The sequence below is a fragment of the Nycticebus coucang genome, chromosome 14 (assembly GCF_027406575.1).
Source record: "Nycticebus coucang isolate mNycCou1 chromosome 14, mNycCou1.pri, whole genome shotgun sequence".
NCBI lineage: Eukaryota > Metazoa > Chordata > Mammalia > Primates > Lorisidae > Nycticebus > Nycticebus coucang.
In genome coordinates, this window is record NC_069793.1 from 17031884 (window position 1) to 17050800 (window position 18917).

The following is an 18917-nucleotide window of genomic DNA, read 5'->3' on the forward strand; positions in this document are numbered from 1 at the left end:
ACAAAGATTCCCAGATAGCTACTCCAGCCCGGGCTTCTTTTTGAGGTTAAGGGCTGGAGATCCAGCTTCTTCCATGGCATTTCCACCTGAATGACCAATAGGTTTCTAGCACTGAACAGGTCTAACGATGCTCTCCTGGTTCTGCTCCTATTCCCAAATCTACTCTACTCACAGACTTCCTATCTCAGCTGAGACACATTCAGTCTCTATGTCTCGTACTCAGTCTTTCAGAAAGTTCTGTTGACTCTATCTTGTCATATATCACAAATTTAACCTCTTCTAGTTACTGTTAGAACTGTCACCCGGTGCCAAGCCACCATAATCCTTCACCTGAGTTGTTATAGTTGCCTCTTACTGGGCATCCCCTGCTTCAATATTAATCCTCAACACAGCACTCAGAGTTTTCTTTCAAACTCATAAGTCACATCACTTCACAGCCCTACTCATAACTCTGCCATGGTGCTCTATGTCTCCCCAGGTAAAAGCTAAAACCATTAACGATTATTAAATATCTGGCAGCTTTGATCTGGTGCCCCAGATTATCTCTGAACTCCTCCCTTACAGCCAATCCCTCGGTGCTGCTCCAACCTCTCTGCTGCCTCTGTCCCCTCAGTAGCCAAGCTACTCTTGCTGTGGGGTCTGTGCATAGGCTATTCCCTCTGGAACACTTTCCCCAATCTTCTGCACAACTGGCTCACATTATGGTCATAAATAGGAAAAAATAATATTTCAGATAGTACTGTCCTTGGACAGTAAGCAGGGCAGCTCTCCTGAAGTCCAACCTTTAGAGTACTTTATTACAGTTCTCTTCCACTGTGTGGGACTGGGCACTGCCTCCAGCTGTGGTGTCCCAGCTCAGACCCAACTGCATGGATATCACCCCTGTTTCTCTCCTTTGGGGTGTTCTTTGACATTCTGGTCAACCAGATGTCTCCAGAAGCTCTGGCTGCTGTACCTATGAGGTTATCCCACGATCTGTGGCCAAGATTGTAGCACCAGAAGTGCAGCCTCACAGGCACATGTCTCCCTCAGGCCAGTTCATTCTATCTTTCATAGGATTGCACCACACTGGTCACTGTAATTGTGCTGGCATGCTGATTTTGGGTGACACAGGATGAATTCAAGGTTCTGGGATAAAAATGGGCCTGGACATTGTCCATTATATACCTTCATCATGCTTTGACTTCGGTGCCAGCTTCGACACACCTGCAGGTGGTAAGCAGGTAGCAGGCATCTTCTACCCTGTGTGTCTTCTGCTGGCACCTGGGAGGTCACCCAGCCCTTCCACAGATTCTGTGCCACGTGTCAGGTAGTCTCCAGGGTGGCCATGCTTATCTCTCTCAAGGGCTTTCAAGCACATGCTCTGCAGTGCCGGCTGGCCCCCGCCTGGTGTTCTCTCTCACTTCCACTGGACGTAGTGACATTGTGAGCTCCTGTGTTTGTCCTAAGCCATGTGTGATGAGGGACATGCCTGGCATGAATGGAGCCACTGTTCTTTATGCTCAGTCTGTTCTTTTGCCTGCCTGCTTCCTGGTGGTGGTGTGTGGGAGACAATGGCATGTCAAAACATATCCCATTCCAGGAAAGCAGTGAACATGGCCTAAGGAGTTCAAGAGACGACATGGTCAGAAGTGTATAGTTCTACATATATGATATAAAATCCCAGTCAATTTGACATGAACAAGAAAAGAATTATTCACACTTGCACAGTTTGGTCATCAGATTTGTGTCTATTATTATTACTAAGACAATATGTTTGAGAGAGTCTTTGGAAGCCGGAATTCACAGGCAGCCCAATAAAAAATGAAGCCTTGTGATTAAAGAGGAAAAAACAGTTGAAAATAGCACTGAGGATTTCAGAGATGTTATTACAACATAGGCAGGATCTGAAGAGAACAAGAAGAGAAAGTTCCTGGACTAAAGGGAAAGAAAGAGGCCTGAACACCAGGAGAATCTTCCTGTGATCTGACTAGATGCTGTACAAATACCTAAGTCCCTCCTGTGTATAGAGGAGTATACTTCCACTAGCTCATTAACTATCATCAGATTGTTTTATTTTTTTACGTCAAACCTGATAATGTAAACAGGTCTGCTGCAAAAATATTTGGCTGACTGCACATACTAGGAATGTCCTGATTTTAGAGACAATAATTTTGTGATGAATTAATACCCACCCATCCTTCCACCCCAATGACAAATTTTTTTTCCACATACATTGATAACTCAATTCTAAAATGTACACAGATGTTTGTGTTGAGTGGCAGCCTTGGAAATTAGAAAATGCGTGAAGCATAGAGATGGAGTACTAGATACAGGAGATAGCAGAACTTTCTTCAAGTTCTCGTTTGTAAAAATGTTGCTAAGATGTTAGTAATAAAGAATTCTAAGAAACAAAAGAAGTTTCCCAGAAATTGAACCATCTATTCAGAAATTTAGTATACATTTGTAATTTCATAAATGATGATGACAGAATTTTAAATTAGTAGGAAAGAGACTATTGGATAGATTTGGGGAGGGCAAGTTACTAACTTCCACCTGCCAGTTCTCCTTGGCTGCCTCTGTCTCTGTCTTTGTTTTCTGATTCAAACTTTATAATTTACGCTAGTTTTTCATAACTGTCCAAAAATAATGTTTCTTATAGTATCTGCGTTAGTCCATCTTTACAATCTTACTTTTTATGGTATTCCCCTCTGTCCCGCTAACAAAAACAATAAAGGACTGAGCAAGGCAGGGGATGGAATGAAGGAGAGGCTAACGGTTGTGATGAGAATCAGTGTCCAGAATGAGCTGCTCAAGTCTGCTGCTGAGTGATACTGATGAGGATGATGCTCCCATCAGGGGATTCTTCCATTTTAGGACACACACATAAAATTTCATGTCAAAGAAAATAAGACTCCTCTCTTAATTCCACAGACAATTGAAGTGATGGTGCTTCTGGCTCTTGACTTTGCTGATCAATCTCTTCAGTTTTGCATTTTTCTGGGGGGTGCGAATAAACACCTAAAAAGGTAGGATGTTTAAAGACTGTATAAACCAATAAGTTGTTTGGGTGGTCCCTCCCGGAAGGGACCTGATGAGCTAAGGTCAAGCATCCCTCAGTCTTCCGCTTCAGTGGTGTGTTTCTTAGAGTAAACAGACCTGATCTATACTCTTTTCAAATAACGTGAAAAGAGAAAAATTCCTTTACTCTATAGAAATGGTGCTTTTAGTTGTAAACCATAGAACTTAAAGATCAGTTTCTGAGAGAAAAAAAATAGCATTTTGATTAATCTGTGTGTCTTTGCATATGTATACATAGAAAGTCATTCTTCAATAAGCACTCATGGCTACCCTTGCCCCAAAGCAATGTATTTTGTCCTTATGAATTGACACTGCGTTATCCCAGAATCCGACTCTTTGACCTGGCAGGTATGCAGGAAGTTTGTCCTAGTTCTGTGACTCCATCACAATATACACAGTCTGTTATTTCTGAATATGAAGGAAAATGAAAGCTTTTTCAAATAGAAACCTGGGGAGAAAAAAAGGGAAAAAAACTCTAATTGATCAGGGACATAAAAGTTTGGAAAACAGTTGAGCTAAAAAAACTGTATCTTGAAAAATCATACTAATGGGAAATTTCCAAACCCTGGGGGAAGCTGAGAAGCAATTCCATAGGTTCCTGACCTCTCAGGGAAATCTCTTTAAATTCCAGTTGGACGTCAAGGAGGAAACATTTGTCACATTATTATTTTTTTTTTTTTCTGGAGACCATGTTAAAGACAGCACTTGATAAGCAGTCAGGGACATTCTCTATCTCGTCTGCCAGATGCTCTTCCTCTCTTTCTTAGATGTAGAAGGCAGGGTGGGAAACAACCTTTGTTTTTTGGCCACCCACCAAATGGACTTTTCTCCATAGACAATGGGACATTACCATCACCAGAATTTTCAAGGAACTGATAAATGGTGAGGTGTATAATTCACATTTTGCATTTTTAGAAAGGATTTCAAATTGTGATACAATACTTAAAAGTGTGGGTGTTGTGGTCAGGTTAAAGTTTAATGCAGTACTTGAGCCTATCACTTAAGAACTGTGTACTTTGGGGCTAGTTACATCAACTTTCTGGCTCTCCTCTCAGACTCCTCAGACCCAATAAGGATAATACTGCATCACCACACTGAAGGGCTGTGGAAACAATACAATGCATGTAGAGTCCATAGAACAGTGCTTGTCACATAATGTCAGAGTCCAATAAGCAACAGAGGTTAGAATGCAAATTGGTGTTTGTTTTTTGGGGAGAGGGACATAGTACCGCCTAATTAATTCAAGTCCAATGAAATCAGGCCTATATTCAGTCTTTCACATTCAAGTAAGTTCAAATAACTTAGAAATGTAACTAATGCATATTTTTGTCCTTGCTCTCCACTGGCATTTTATTAATTCCTTATAAAATATTCTTAGGTATCATTTGTCCTCTGATGTTCTCCCCATCCTGATGGTTTAGATTAAAAGCAGAATTTTCTGCCGTATAAAGGCTGTATAAAGAACACTGATGTGATGTAGTAAATCCAAGTGTTGTGGAACCACATATAGAGTTATTGATATAGAATAAAGCACTTTCTGTTTCCACGATGACACCCTCACAATGGCACAGGAAGGACGTTAAAGCTAAGGACACTGCCTCACATCACAGAGGGGAGTATTCTGATTTTAGCTGGGTCCACGTTATTTTCCCGAGCATATTTCATGTCTCAAATAACATGAGCTTCCTGCCTCAGAATTGGGCAGGAACATCTAACCTGCTTTGGTGCTAGTTGTCCTGATTTTGTCTTGCTCCTAAAATAAACTAAATCACTAAGACAACAGAGAAAAAGAAGGTTCAGGCATCTGTCAGGAAGGACACCCGTGGAAACAGAGAAAGGTTTTGTTTGGTTTGGTTCAAATTCCAGAAATAGTAGGACTATAAAAGTTAAGAGATTTAGGGAAATCATCAGAGCAACATAGTTGGGAGAGAGAAAGATCTGAAATTTGAAGAGAACATACTTTCCAGGTTGCCAGAGAAAAGAATATGCTTAGCCAGACAGGCAGCGATAAGTCTTTTGTTGCTAAATATTAATGCTGCATAAAAAAAATGTGCATTTCAGGAACTTAACAGGGAGGATAATTACAAATGGGATTTTAATTTATTCTTTTTCTTTGAATAACAATATTTGGAAAATGATATGTAAGCGTGACTGATATGCACACAAAAGTACATATCCATGAATCTAAACTTTACTGCTTTACATATAACTATAAAACATTACTTATTGGGCGGCGCCTGTGGCTCAAAGGAGTAGGGTGCTGGCCCCATATGCTGGAGGTGGCGAGTTCAAACCCAGGCCCAGCCAAAAATTGCAAAAAAAAAAATTACTTATCATGTTAATACGCATTAATTCCTCTTGTAATTCTAAATGTTACATATATATCAACCTTCAAACAGAAATTCTATTTCTTTTCAGAATTAGTTTTACTGCAAAAACTGATGGGCAGAGAATAGTAGGCAATGTAGATAGTGGGGCATGAGAAGATCAACTTCCCAGGTGAGAGCTTAGGAGATTCTGTGAGGGGGACCTGAGCAAGCTGGGGTGCAGCTCCAGCACGGTAAGAGCGTGTACATCAGGACAGGAAAGTCCTTGGGAGGTTCTAGGGGAAATATGGATAGGGTACATTGCTACCTATAGGAGAATGTGAATTCTAAATTGTTATCACAGTATGTAAACTAACCATTTGTACTCTCATATTAATCTGAAATAAAAATTAAAAAGAATAAAACTAGAACCAAAATAAGATATAATAAAATAAAGTAAAATAGTTATCACAGTGCGTGGAGAGAGGATGAGGGCCACAGTCTGGTGTTTATGGAAAGTACACGATAGCTTAGAATTTTAGTATAAGATCCTGTATAGTGTTAGCACTTTCATTCCATCTCTGCACATGAACTACCCTCGAGCTACCTCCTTTGTCTGAACTATTTAGACGATAAAAAATATGGTATTGTGGGTTTTGCAATTTGATGTTTCATCTTCAAAATTCTAACAGCAATGTTACAAACAAAAACTCTAATTTGGGGTATTTCCTTCTATACTATAAAATTATATTTAAAATATCTGTATAAGTGAGCAGAGTTATTATAGTTTTCTTCTGTTTTCCTCACTTATGAGGTTAGACGGTTAAGTTCATGAACTTGCCACCATGTGCTTATGTTGGCAGCTCTGTACAAACAGCTCAGAAAGGTTTCATCACCCGGCATGTCAGTATCTCACAACTGTGTTCGTGTTGCTGTGTGGAGGTGTGTTGCTGGGTGGTGTTCACTGTTGTGTGTTTTTTGTATGCCTTTGCAGGAATGTCAGAGCTTGAATTAGAGCAATGAACAAACTCTAAATTTCTTGTCAAGCTTGGGAAGAGTAGAAGTGCAATTAATTAGAGACACGTCGGTCCAAGTTTATGGGGATAACGCCATGAGGAAAGCAGCAGGTGTAAAAATGGATTAAGCATTTTTCTGAGAGGAGAGAAAGCATCACTGATGAAGAGAGGTCAGGGCAGCCAGTGCCGAGCAGAACTGATGAGAACATTGCAACAATTCATCCAGTTATGCATCAAAATCATTAGCTGACTGTGAGAAGCACAGCAGACCAAGGTAACATCAATAGAGAAACAGGACAATCTTAAGTGAAAATGTTGGCATAAGAAAGGTGTGTGGGGAGAGGGAGGAGAGGGAGGGGGAGGTTGGGCAGAGGGAGGGTGATTGGTGGGATTACACCTGCAGTGCATCCTACAAGGGTACATGTGAAACTTAATGAATGCAGAATGTGTTTGTCTTAACACAATAACTAAGAGAATGCCAGGAATGCTATGTTAACCAGTGTGATGAAAATGTGTCGAACTGTTTATAAAACCAGTGCATGGTGCCCCATGATCGCATTAATGTACACAGCTATGATCTAATACTAATTTAAAAAAAAATTAAAAAAAAAAAGAAAGGTGTGTGCAAAAATGATCTCGGAGGAGTTCAGCATTGAACACTGTCAGTGAGTGCGTTTTTGGCCAATAAACGAATAACTGTATTGGAACACCCTCCCTACTCACCTGATCTGGCTCCCCATTGACTTTTTTCTTTAGCAGAAGATAAAGGAAATATTGAAAGGAAGACATTTTAATAACATTCAGGACTTCAAAGGTAATATGACAATGGCTCTGATGCTATTCCAGAAAAAGAATTCCAAAATTGCTTTGAAGGGTAGACTAGTCACTGCCATCAGTGAATAGCTTCCCAAGGAGAGTACTTCTAAGGTGGCTGTAGTGATATTTATCAATGAGGTATGCAGCCCTTTTTCTATGATGAGTTCACGAACTTAATTATGAGACCTTTGGATATTACAAAAATGCTTCGCTTGCTATATCCTCATATTATCAGTGTTTTATTTATAGCACCAATTATTATTTATTTGTAATAATCTGATTTAGATAAACTTCTTCCCATCATTGAATATTTTAGATACCTATTTTCACTATTATAAATGACGTGCCATCACCTGTCCTTATAAAACTTGCCCATCTCATTTCACCCTCAAGATAAATTTTTAGAGTTGGTGTTACATGTATAAAAAACACAAACATGTTGATGATTATGAAATTATTTACTAATATGTTTTCTAAAATGATTACATGGATGAAGCAGTTTCATTGCCATTTTAGAATGGGTATAATTTAAAAACAGCATGATGTTAAAAACACATACTGTATTATGTATTTCTTAAGAAGAGATTCCAATTCTTAGCTCACTTTGTGTCTGTTAAGTAAGGCTGTTTAAAATTAATGCTGATATCAATATTGGATTCCTACTTTTCAAAGCACATCAATAATAACAATTTGACTTGGATGGGTCAGGCAACTTGAACGAGTGTCATCATCTGTTTTGTAGCAGAAGCTGCTGACATGGTGGTTTCTTCAATGACTCACAAGGAGCACACAGTGAAGGTGGGATTGCTAGCGTTTTGCTAGCACCAATGAAACATTTTTTTTTCTTTTTGATTAACTTCTTATTTGGAGTAATTTTAGTTTAACAGAAAAGTTGCTGAAAGGGCATAGAAAGTTCATATGTTCCACTCAGTCTCCCTTACTTGGATCATCCTACATGGGTACGTTTGTCAAGACTATTAAATGAACATTGACATGTAACTCTTAACTAAATATCACCTTTTATTCACATTTCACTAATCTGTCCACTGCTATACTTTTCTGTTCTAGAGTTCAGTCTGGCACAACACATCACCTTTAGGGCAATTATCTTTTAAATGACTTAAAATCACAAATCTTGTGGTCATAAACCATGAGGACAGTACAGTTTCTGTTGCTAAAGTTTTAACACTAACTTTGGAAATCCCTTTTACCTGAAAAGAAGAAGGGGCTTTTTGTTTATAGCTAATGAATCTTTTAATACTAAAATGGTATTGCTCTTAGAATATCCCAGATGAAAGAAGTAGAGCTATTAAAAATTATTTAATGGGCCAGGTACAGGGGCTCACGCCTATAATCCTAGCACTCTGGGAGGCCAAGGTAAGTGGATCACTTGAGCTCAGGAGTTCACAACCAGCCTAAGCACGAGTGAGATCCTCATCTGCAAAAATAGCCGGGCATTGTTCTGAGTGTCTATAGTTTTAGCTACTCAGGAGGCTGAAGCAAGAGGATTGCTTAAGCTCAAGAGTTTGAGGTTGCTGTGAGCTATGCTGCCACAGCACTCTACCAAGGGTGACAGAGCAAGACTCAGTCTCAAAAAAAAAAAAAATGGAATTATTTGACTAATATAGAGCCCTATCTTCCTTGCCACCACCCACCCAAATAGGCTTTCTTTATTCAGTGAAATTATCCAAAATAGAAGTAGATGCTTATAAGCCTGAGGGCCAAAATAATTTATTCAGAAAATACTAAGAACATTTAAAAGTGTTGAATATTTTTAAAATGTCATTTCTGTACAGAGACTGACCAAACACCATATTTCACATTTGTAAATTAGTAAAAGGATTAGTAAAACATCTTGGTCAGGTAAAGCAGGAATTAGGAGAGAAGATGTTATCATGGCTGCTTCATGTCAATGACTCAGCATGATCTTCTGGGCTCATTACCACAATAATGATTTTGTGTGTGTCGCCTTACCTGACTCTCACAAGAATCCTATCCATAGGATTCTTCTTATACCCATTTACAGACACGGGCATCTGAGGCTTTGAGACCTCGAAAAATTTTAAATAACACATTCCACCCCAGAGAGTAAGTGAAAGACCCTAGATGTGAACCAGGGCTGTGTGGGGCTGGAGCTGATGTTCTTAGTCAGTTCACTTCATTATCTTTGCTGCTCTGGGTCTAGGCTAAGCTGAGCACTCCTGGGTCTTATGTTGATATTTTTCACTTAGTAATAAATGTCTGTTTGTTGATCCAATGACCTAAAGGGTTTGTTTTAACTCTCTTTTTCTCACTGATAGCTTGTAACTGCATGTGGAGGTCATAGCGTTGACACCAGTAGGAATGACCCTACAAGCATAAGAAAAATGATTGTCTTCAAGTAAGCCACAACACAGATATTAACATACATAATTGTATATTTGTTAGTTTTATTACATTTGAAATGGTTTTTGTTAACTGAAGTGACAGTCATAAAAATCAGCTTATTTGTAAGTCTCACAATAAACCCCATTTTTCTCTTATTCATATACTTTAATAAGCATATATGTATACATATACAAATATGAACACATACATACATGTATATGTGTTATTTGATTCATTCATTTCTCTTATACGTACAGGTGAGGATACAACTATCCGGTGATGCTGTGTCTACCTGTGGAAAATAAAGTCAAAAGTTGGATAATTATCTAGATGACTCATTTGAAAGCTGTCTGTTGGTAAGGTGGATGACTTTTAAGTGAGTTACTAGTAATCACAGTTGGTAAGGAAACTTTATCATAAACAACATGTTCTTATTTTCAAATTGGACCTTCATTATACTCCTGGGGAGACAAGCAGGTAATTTCCATGCACACACATCCATACTTTACAATAATGTCAAACCAATTTGAAACATATATATCTTTAGGAATTCTACTTGATCTGACCTCACCACATTGTGTAAATAACTGGTAAGTAATTAATAAAGGCTCCAGCCTCTGGCTTATATGCAATGTGTTGTTTCTCTTCCTTGCTTCTGTGATTGCTGCCAATTTACATGCAAGTGCTTATAGAAGGGCCACCCCGCTCCTCTGAAGTTCTTGCTGAAAAAGAAAAATCCCCACTCTTTTCCCTGTTGATCCAACGGGTGCTAGAGCCAGAAGGTCTGTGTTCAACTCCCAGATCAAGCATCTGTTGTTTACTTGAACTTAACCTCTCTAAGCATGAGTATCCCCCAGGCAACCAGGGACGATGAGACTGATCACAATCTGTGTTCTAGGCAGTGAATCACTTAGTCATTATGACAACCCTCTCTAATGTAGATATTATTATTTTTATAAACTTCTGTTCTCATTTCAAAATGAAAGATCAAAAACACTACGCGGAATTCATAAAATGAATTTTTAAAAAACTCAACATTTAGTGCGTTCTTGCTATGTATTAAGTGTTAAAACTAGGAATTTTCCATAGAGAATTTATTATTAATTTATTTGAAGGTCCAATGCAGCTCAGACTTTTAAAGAAATATTTCAGGAGTGGCCATGATTTTCAAGTGGATTATAAACTGCATGTTATTTCTTCTTCTTTTTGTAGAAAAAGCCATCTCCCAATCAGGGAGGACATGTCGGTCACCCTGCTCCCACCCCACGTCAAAGGCAGACATGACCAACAAATTACAGCCCTCCATTCACCATAGTTTGCAGGTAGCTTCAGAATACTGCTCAATAATTCATTCCAGAAAATCACTAGTGAATGATTGGAGCTGGCACTTGAGATGAAAACTATATTTCTCTTCTCTACCACATGAGTATGCTTTCCTTCCCCCATATTGAAACTCTGGCTCTTTGAAAGCACTCAATAATTTCTGTCTATCTTAATTCAACCCAGTGTTTCACTACTATCTTCAACAATTGCTCATTGTGTGTCCTCAATAACAACAGAAACACTCAAGATAATTTTGTATATGGATGCACCAACTTGTTGATGACTATAATATAACAAAGTGGTCTGAAGCAAAATTTTTTAATCATAATTGCAGGTTTCACATGATGATCACTTTGGAGCTTCCACCTTTTCCTTGGCCATCATGCAAAACCAAAGCTTTGTTACTGAGTTCATCCTCCTGGGGCTTTCACAGAATCCAAGTGTTCAGAAAATATTATTTGTCATGTTTTTGTTTGTCTACATTGCAACCATCGGGGGAAACGTGCTAATTGTAGCAACCATCTTCAACAGTCCTGCACTTCGGGAGTCCCCCATGTACTTCTTCTTGGCCTTTCTGTCCTTCCTAGATGCATGCTTTTCCTCTGTCATCACTCCAAAGATGATCTTGGACTCCTTCTATAAGAGGAAAATCATCTCCTTTAAAGGCTGCATGACGCAGCTTTTTGCAGAACACTTCTTTGCTGGGGTGGAGGTGATTGTCCTCACGGCCATGGCCTATGATCGCTATGTGGCCATTTGCAAGCCTTTGCATTACTCCTCCATCATGAACCGGAGGCTCTGTGGTGTTCTGATGGGAGTAGCCTGGACAGGTGGGTTCTTGCATTCCACGATACAAATTCTCTTTACTGTCCAGTTGCCCTTCTGTGGCCCCAATGTCATTGATCACTTCATATGTGACTTGTATCCATTACTGGAGCTTGCTTGCACAGACACTCACGTCTTTGGCCTTTTGGTAGTTGTCAACAGTGGATTTATCTGCATCATAATCTTCTCCTTGTTGCTTGCCTCCTATGGTGTCATCTTGCTCTCTCTGAGAACTCATACCTCTGAAGGGTGGAGTAAAGCTCTCTCCACCTGTACATCTCACATTGCTGTTGTAGTTTTGTTCTTTGTCCCATGCATATTTGAATATGTGCGACCTCCCTTAGCCTTCTCCTTTGACAAAATGGTGGCAGTATTTTACACCATCCTAGCTCCCTTGTGCAATCCTTTGATTTATACTTTCAGGAATAAGGAAGTGAACAACGCCATGAGGAAAATATGGAAGAGATTAGTGATGGTTTCTGATGAAAATTGAAATATTAAACTTATTTTAAATCAATATTAAGAGTAAAAGAGTCAAAATAGCCTTCAACAAAACTTTGTAGGCTATACCTTTTACCAGAAGACGTAATGTAATGCTATAAAAACAACAAAAAAGCATTAATGTGGGGTCATAAAATACAGGTTTCACCCTGAGGTCTCTCCTTACCTCTGAGTAGGCAGCTCAGTATCCTCATTAAAGAGAGCTGAATTTTACTTAGAACCTAGAATTTACTTAGAATCTAATAATCAGAAAAAGAATGAGAAGAGAATTTACCCTATCAGACTTCTTGCAATACACTTCATCCTTTGAAAAACCTTGTGGATGGAAAACAACTCTATCTTGGCATTTAGGGACAGAAATTTGCCTAAACTATGTCAAATGAAAAGAAGTTTGTGTTTAGGACACTGATATCAGAAACTCTGAGGAAAAAAACAACCAGGACTCAGGAAGGGCAAAGACAAGGTCATTCACACAGCCAAACAACTATGGGTGTTTCTCTTTCACACGACTCCATCATTTCATGTTGGTTCATTATCAATTGCTACAGAATTTGAGTCACTCGGACAATTAAACCTGATTGTCCCAGTCATGATCACAGATGAGTTCCTCTGTGGTTAAATAGTAACACCAGGCCAATTGGCTTTGGGAAGGAAAGGGAAACAGATTTCACAAGGCAGTTAGCAGTGAGTATCTTTTATTCAAGCACAACCTGAGGAAACATTTGAGAGACCATGTTACTACCAAAGAGGGACCAAAGCTGTAGACATAGTGAGCTGACACCCCCCACACAGAGGGTAGAAGCTATAAGCACCAGAGAGTAAAAAGCAGATTTCAAAAGAGGATTATTGTTCATCTTATTCAGTGATTTGAATGTCCTTGATTTTTGTCTACCCAAATGAAAATAATTCTATTTGAATACTTATCTTTTTTTTTTTTTTGAAACTTCAACACCATTTTATTTAATGAACAAATGATCTAGCAGACAGAAAATCAGCTAGGACATCATTGAACTGAACAGGACCATCATCCAACTGGATTTAATCAACATATGTAGAATACTTTATTCAACAACAGCACAATGCACATTCCTCTCATGCTCCCATCAACATTCACCAAGACAAACAAAATTCGAAATCATAACACATCTCAACAAGTTTTAAAGAATGTAAATAATAAACTATGTTTGCTGACCACAATGGGTTAAACCAGAAATTAATAACAGAACAATAGCTAGAAAATCCAAAATACCTGGAGATTAAATAATAAATACACTTCTAAAAAATATGTGGGTCCAAGAAGTCTCAAGAGAAAGTGATAAATATTTTGAACTAAGTGAAAATGAAAATACAACTTATCAAAATTTGTGAGCTGCAACAAAAGTACTACTGAGAGGGAAATTGATAGTATTGAATGCATTTTAGAAACAAGAGTGCTCCAACATCAATAATCTAAGCTTTCACCTCAAGAAACTAAGAAAAGGAAAACTAATTAAAAACAAAGTAAGGAGGAAAAAGTAAATAATAAAAACTAGAACAGAAATCAATGAAATTGAAAACATAATACATTGTATTAGTAAAGAAAATCAATAAAATCAATAAAATTGATAAACCTCTAGCCAGGTTATAAAAGAAAGAGAGAAGATAGAAGGTATTGACTTTATTTATTTTTTTTTTTATTAAATCATAGCTGTGTACAATGATATAATCATGGGGCATCATTCACTAGCTTTACAGACAGTTTACCAAGTTTCACATGTACCCTCGTAAGATGCACCGCTGGTGTAATCTCACCAATCCCCTTCCCACTACCCACCTCCTCCCTCCCTCCCCTCCCTTTCCCCCTTCCCCCTATTCTTAGGTTGTAACTGGGTTATAGCTTTCATGTGAAAACCCAAAATTAGTTTCATAGTAGGGCTGAGTACATTCGGTACTTTTTCTTCCATTCTTGGAATACTTTACTAAGAAGAATATGTTCCAGTTTCATCCACGTAAACATGAAAGAGGTAAAGTCTCCATCTTTTTTTAAGGCTGCATAATATTCCATGGTGTACATGTACCACAATTTATTAATCCATTCGTGGATCAATGGGCACTTGGGCTTCTTCCATGACTTAGCAATTATGAATTGAGCTGCAATAAACATTCTGGTACAAATATCTTTGTTATGATGTGCTTTTTGGTCTTCTGGGTATATGCCCAGTAGAGGGATTACAGGATTGAATGGCAGATCTATTTTTAGATCTCTAAGTGTTCTCCATATCTCTTTCCAAAAGGAATGTATTAATTTGCATTCCCACCAGCAGTGCAAAAGTGTTCCCTTTTCTCCACATCCACGCCAACATCTCTGGTCTTGGGATTTTGTGATCTAGGCTAGTCTCACTGGAGTTAGATGGTATCTCAAAGTAGTTTTGATTTGCATTTCTCTGATGATTAAAGATGATGAGCATTTTTTCATATGTCTGAAGGCCACGTGCCTGTCTTCTTCAGAGAAGTTTCTCTTCAAATCCCTTGCCCAGCCTGCGATGGGATCCCTTGTTCTATTCTTGCTAATGCATTTGAGTTCTCTGTGGATTCTGGTTATTAAACCTTTGTCAGAGACATAACCTGCAAATATCTTCTCCCATTCTGAGGGCTGTTTGCTTGCTTTACTTACTGTGTTCTTGGCTGTGCAGAAGCTTTTTAGTCTGATCAGGTCCCAGTAGTGTATTTTTGAAGCTGCTTCAATTGCCCGGGGGGTCCTCCTCATAAAATACTCGCCCAGCCCGATTTCTTCAAGGGTTTTCTCTGCACTCTCCTCTAGTATTTTTATAGTTTCATGTCTTAAGTTTAAATCTTTGATCCAGCGAGAGTCTATCTTAGTTAATGGTGAAAAGTGTGGGTCCACTTTCAGTCTTCTACAGGTTGCCAGCCATTTCACCCAGCACCATTTGTTAAATAGGGAATCTTTTCCCCACTGAATGTTTTTAATTGGCTTATCAAAGATTAAATAACAGTAAGTAGCTGGATTCATCTCTTGGTTCTCTATTCTGTTCCAGACATCTACTTCTCTGTTTTTGTGCCAATACCATGCTGTTTTGATCACTATTGATTTGTAATATAGTCTGAGGTCTGGTAGCGTAATTCCGCCTGCTTTGTTTTTATTTCTGAGTAATGTCTTGGCTATTCGAGGTCTTTTCTGATTCCATATAAAACAAAGTATTGTTTTTTCAAGATCTTTAAAGTATGACAGTGGAGCTTTAATAGGGATTGCATTGAAATTATATATTGCTTTGGGTAGTATAGACATTTTAACAATATTGACTCTTCCCAGCCATGAGCATGGTATGTTTTTCCATTTGTTAATATTTTCAGCTATTTCTTTTCTTAGAGTTTCATAGTTCTCTTTATAGAGATCTTTCACGTCCTTTGTTAGATAAATTCCCAAATATTTCATCTTCTTTGCCACTACTGTGAATGGGATAGAGTCCTTAACAGTTTTTTCAACTTGACTGTTGTTGGTATACATAAAGGCTACCAATTTATGAATGTTGATTTTGTAGCCTGAGACACTGCTTTATTCCTTGATCACTTCTAAAAGTTTTGTAGTAAAGTCCCTAGTGTTTTCCAGATATACTATCATATCATCTGCGAAGAGCGAAAGTTTGATCTCTTCTGACCCTATATGGATACCCTTGATTGCCTTTTCTTCCCTAATTGCAGTGGCTAAAACTTCCATTACAATGTTAAAAAGCAATGGAGACAATGGGCAGCCTTGTCTGGATCCTGATCTCACTGGAAATGATTCCAATTTAACTCCATTCAATATGATATTGGCTGTGGGTTTGCTGTAGATGGCCTCTATCAGTTTAAGAAATGTCCCTTCTATACCAATTTTCTTAAGTGTTCTGATCATGAAGGGATGCTGGATATTATCAAAAGCTTTTTCTGCATCGATTGAGAGAATCATATGGTCTTTGTTTTTTAATTTGTTTATGTGCTGGATTACATTTATAGATTTACATATATTGAACCAGCCTTGAGATCCTGGGATAAAACCGACATTGTCATGATGTATAATTTGTTTGATGTGTTGCTGGATTCTGTTTGTTAGGATCTTGTTGAATATTTTTGCATCTATATTCATTAGTGATATCGGTCTATAATTTTCTTTTCTGTTGGATCTTTTCCTGGTTTGGGGATCAGGGTGATGTTTGCTTCATAGAACGTGTTGGGTAGTCTTCCTTCTTTTTCTACCTTTTGGAACAGGTTGAGTAATATAGGTACTAATTCCTCTTTAAAGGTTTGGTAGAATTCTGACGTGAAACCATCTGCTCCTGGGCTTTTCTTTTTAGGGAGGTTTTGTATGGTTGATGCTATTTCCGAACTTGAAATGGGCCTGTTCAACATTTCCACTTGATTCTGGCTAAGTCTTGGAAGGTGACGTGCTTCCAAGTATTGGTCAATTTCCTTCAGATTTTCATATTTCTGAGAATAAAGTTTCTTGTAATATTCATTAAGGATTTTTTGGATTTCTGAGGAGTCTGTTCTTATTTCATCTTTGTTGTTTCTGATTGATGAGATTAGAGATTTTACTCTTTTTTTCCTGATTAGGTTGGCCAAAGGTTTATCTATTTTATTGACCTTTTTGAAAAACCAGCTTTTTGATTTATTGATCTGTTGTATTATTCTTTTTTTTTCAATTTCATTTAATTCTGCTCTAATTTTAGTTATTTCTTTTCTTCTACTGGGTTTGGGGTTGGAATGTTCTTCCTTTTCCAGTTGCTTGAGATGTCCCATTAAGTTGTTAACTTCCTCTCTTTCCATTCTCTTGAGGAAGGCTTGTAGTGCTATAAATTTCCCTCTTAGAACTGCCTTTGTGGTGTCCCAGAGGGTCTGATAGTTCGTGTCTTCATTGTTGTTTTGTTCCAAAAAATTGGTGATTTCTTTCTTAATCTCATCTCTGACCCAGCTATCATTCAGCATAAGGTCATTTAACTTCCATGTTTTTGTATGAGTATGCAGATTCCTGTTGTTACTCAGTTCAAGTTTTATTTCATGGTGGTCCAAGAAGATACATGGAACAATTTCTATTCCTTTAAATTTACTGAGGTTAGACTTGTGACCTAAGATGTAATTGATTTTGGAGTAAGTTCCATGGGCTGATGAGAAGTATGTGTATTCAGTTTTGTTGGGATGAAATGTTCTGTAGATGTCTGCTAAATCCAAATGTTGGATGGTTAGGTTTAAATCTAAGATTTCTTTGCTCAGCTTCTTGTTGGAGGATCGATCCAACACTGCCAAAGGAGTGTTGAAATCTCCGACTACTATGGAGCTGGAGGAAATCAAGTTGCTTGTTAGAGTTTCTCTTATAAATTGAGGTGCATTCTGGTTGGGTGCATAGATATTAATAATTGAGATCTCATCACATTGAGTATTACCCTTAACAAATATGAAGTGACCATTCTTGTCCTTCCTTACTTTTGTTGGTTTAAAGCCTATTGTATCTGCAAATAAAATTGCAATACCTGCTTTTTTCTGATTACCATTTGCCTGAAATATGGACGACCATCCTTTCACCCTGAGTCTGTATCTGTCTTTTAAGTTGAGATGTGACTCTTGTATGCAACAAATATCTGGTCTGAGTTTTTGTATCCAATCAGCTAACCTATGCCTCTTTAGAGGACAGTTTAAGCTGTTCACATTAATGAAGAATATCGATAAGTCTGGTGAAGTTTTGGGTATCGAGTTTTTCAAAAGTCCAGTGGGCATTTTTAATCCTTTCGCCAGTGTGGAAATTGGAGTTTGATCTGAAGTTTCTGAGTGAGTTTACTTTTGTGGTATAGGATTGGGTTGGTCATTATGGAGGATAGGTCTGAGAATATCCTGAAGAGCTGGTTTGGTTATGGCAAATTTCTTCAACATATGAATGTCATTAAAGTATTTAATTTCTCCATCATAAATGAAACTCAGTTTAGCTGGATACAAGATCTGCAGTTGAAAGTTATTTTGCTTTAGGAGATTAAAAGTTGGTGACCACCCTCTTCTGGCTTGAAAAGTTTCAGCAGAGAGATCTGCAGTCATTCTAATATTCTTGCCTTTGAAGGTAATGGTTTTCTTTCTCCTGGCAGCTTTGAGGATTTTCTCCTTCATATTAACTTTAGTGAAGTTAACTATGATATGCCTGGGGGATGTCTTATTGGGGTTGAGTCGTGCTGGGGTTCTGAAGCTGTCTGCTATCTGAATTTCATAATCTCTAGGCATGTCTGGAAAATTCTCGTTCATAATTTCATGCAGAAGGGCCTCTGTGCCCAGTGAGGCCACTTCATCTGTTTCTGGAACCCCTATGATTCAGATATTCGCCTTCTTTGAATTATCCCAGAGCTCTTGGAGAGAATGATCCATTTTTGCTCTCCATTTCTCTTCCTCTTTGAGAGTTTTGGAGCATTCAAAGGCTTTATCTTCGATGTCAGAAATCCTTTCTTCTGCTTGCTCCATTCTGTTGCTGAGGGATTCTACTGTATTTTTCATATCTTTGAGGGCTGCAAATTCTTGCTTCAGTGTGTCTAAGTCTTTGGTGGTTTTGTCTTTAAATTCGTTAAATTCTTGAGACAACTTTTGAATTTCTCCTCGAATTCCTAATTCCACTTTGTTAATCTTGTCTGCAATCCAAATTCTGAATTCGATTTCTGACATCTCAGCCAGTTGTTTATGAATGGGATCGTCA

General features: G+C 38.2%; 1 protein-coding gene across 1 annotated transcript; it reads left to right on the forward strand.

Annotated features, from left to right (window-relative positions):
* The first annotated feature begins 11270 nt into the window (after window positions 1-11270).
* Window positions 11271-12206, forward strand: LOC128564619 (olfactory receptor 4C15-like). The gene has a single exon (XM_053560105.1). It carries the CDS (start codon window positions 11271-11273, stop codon window positions 12204-12206), a length of 936 nt encoding a protein of 311 aa, XP_053416080.1.
* The last annotated feature ends 6711 nt before the right edge of the window (window positions 12207-18917 follow it).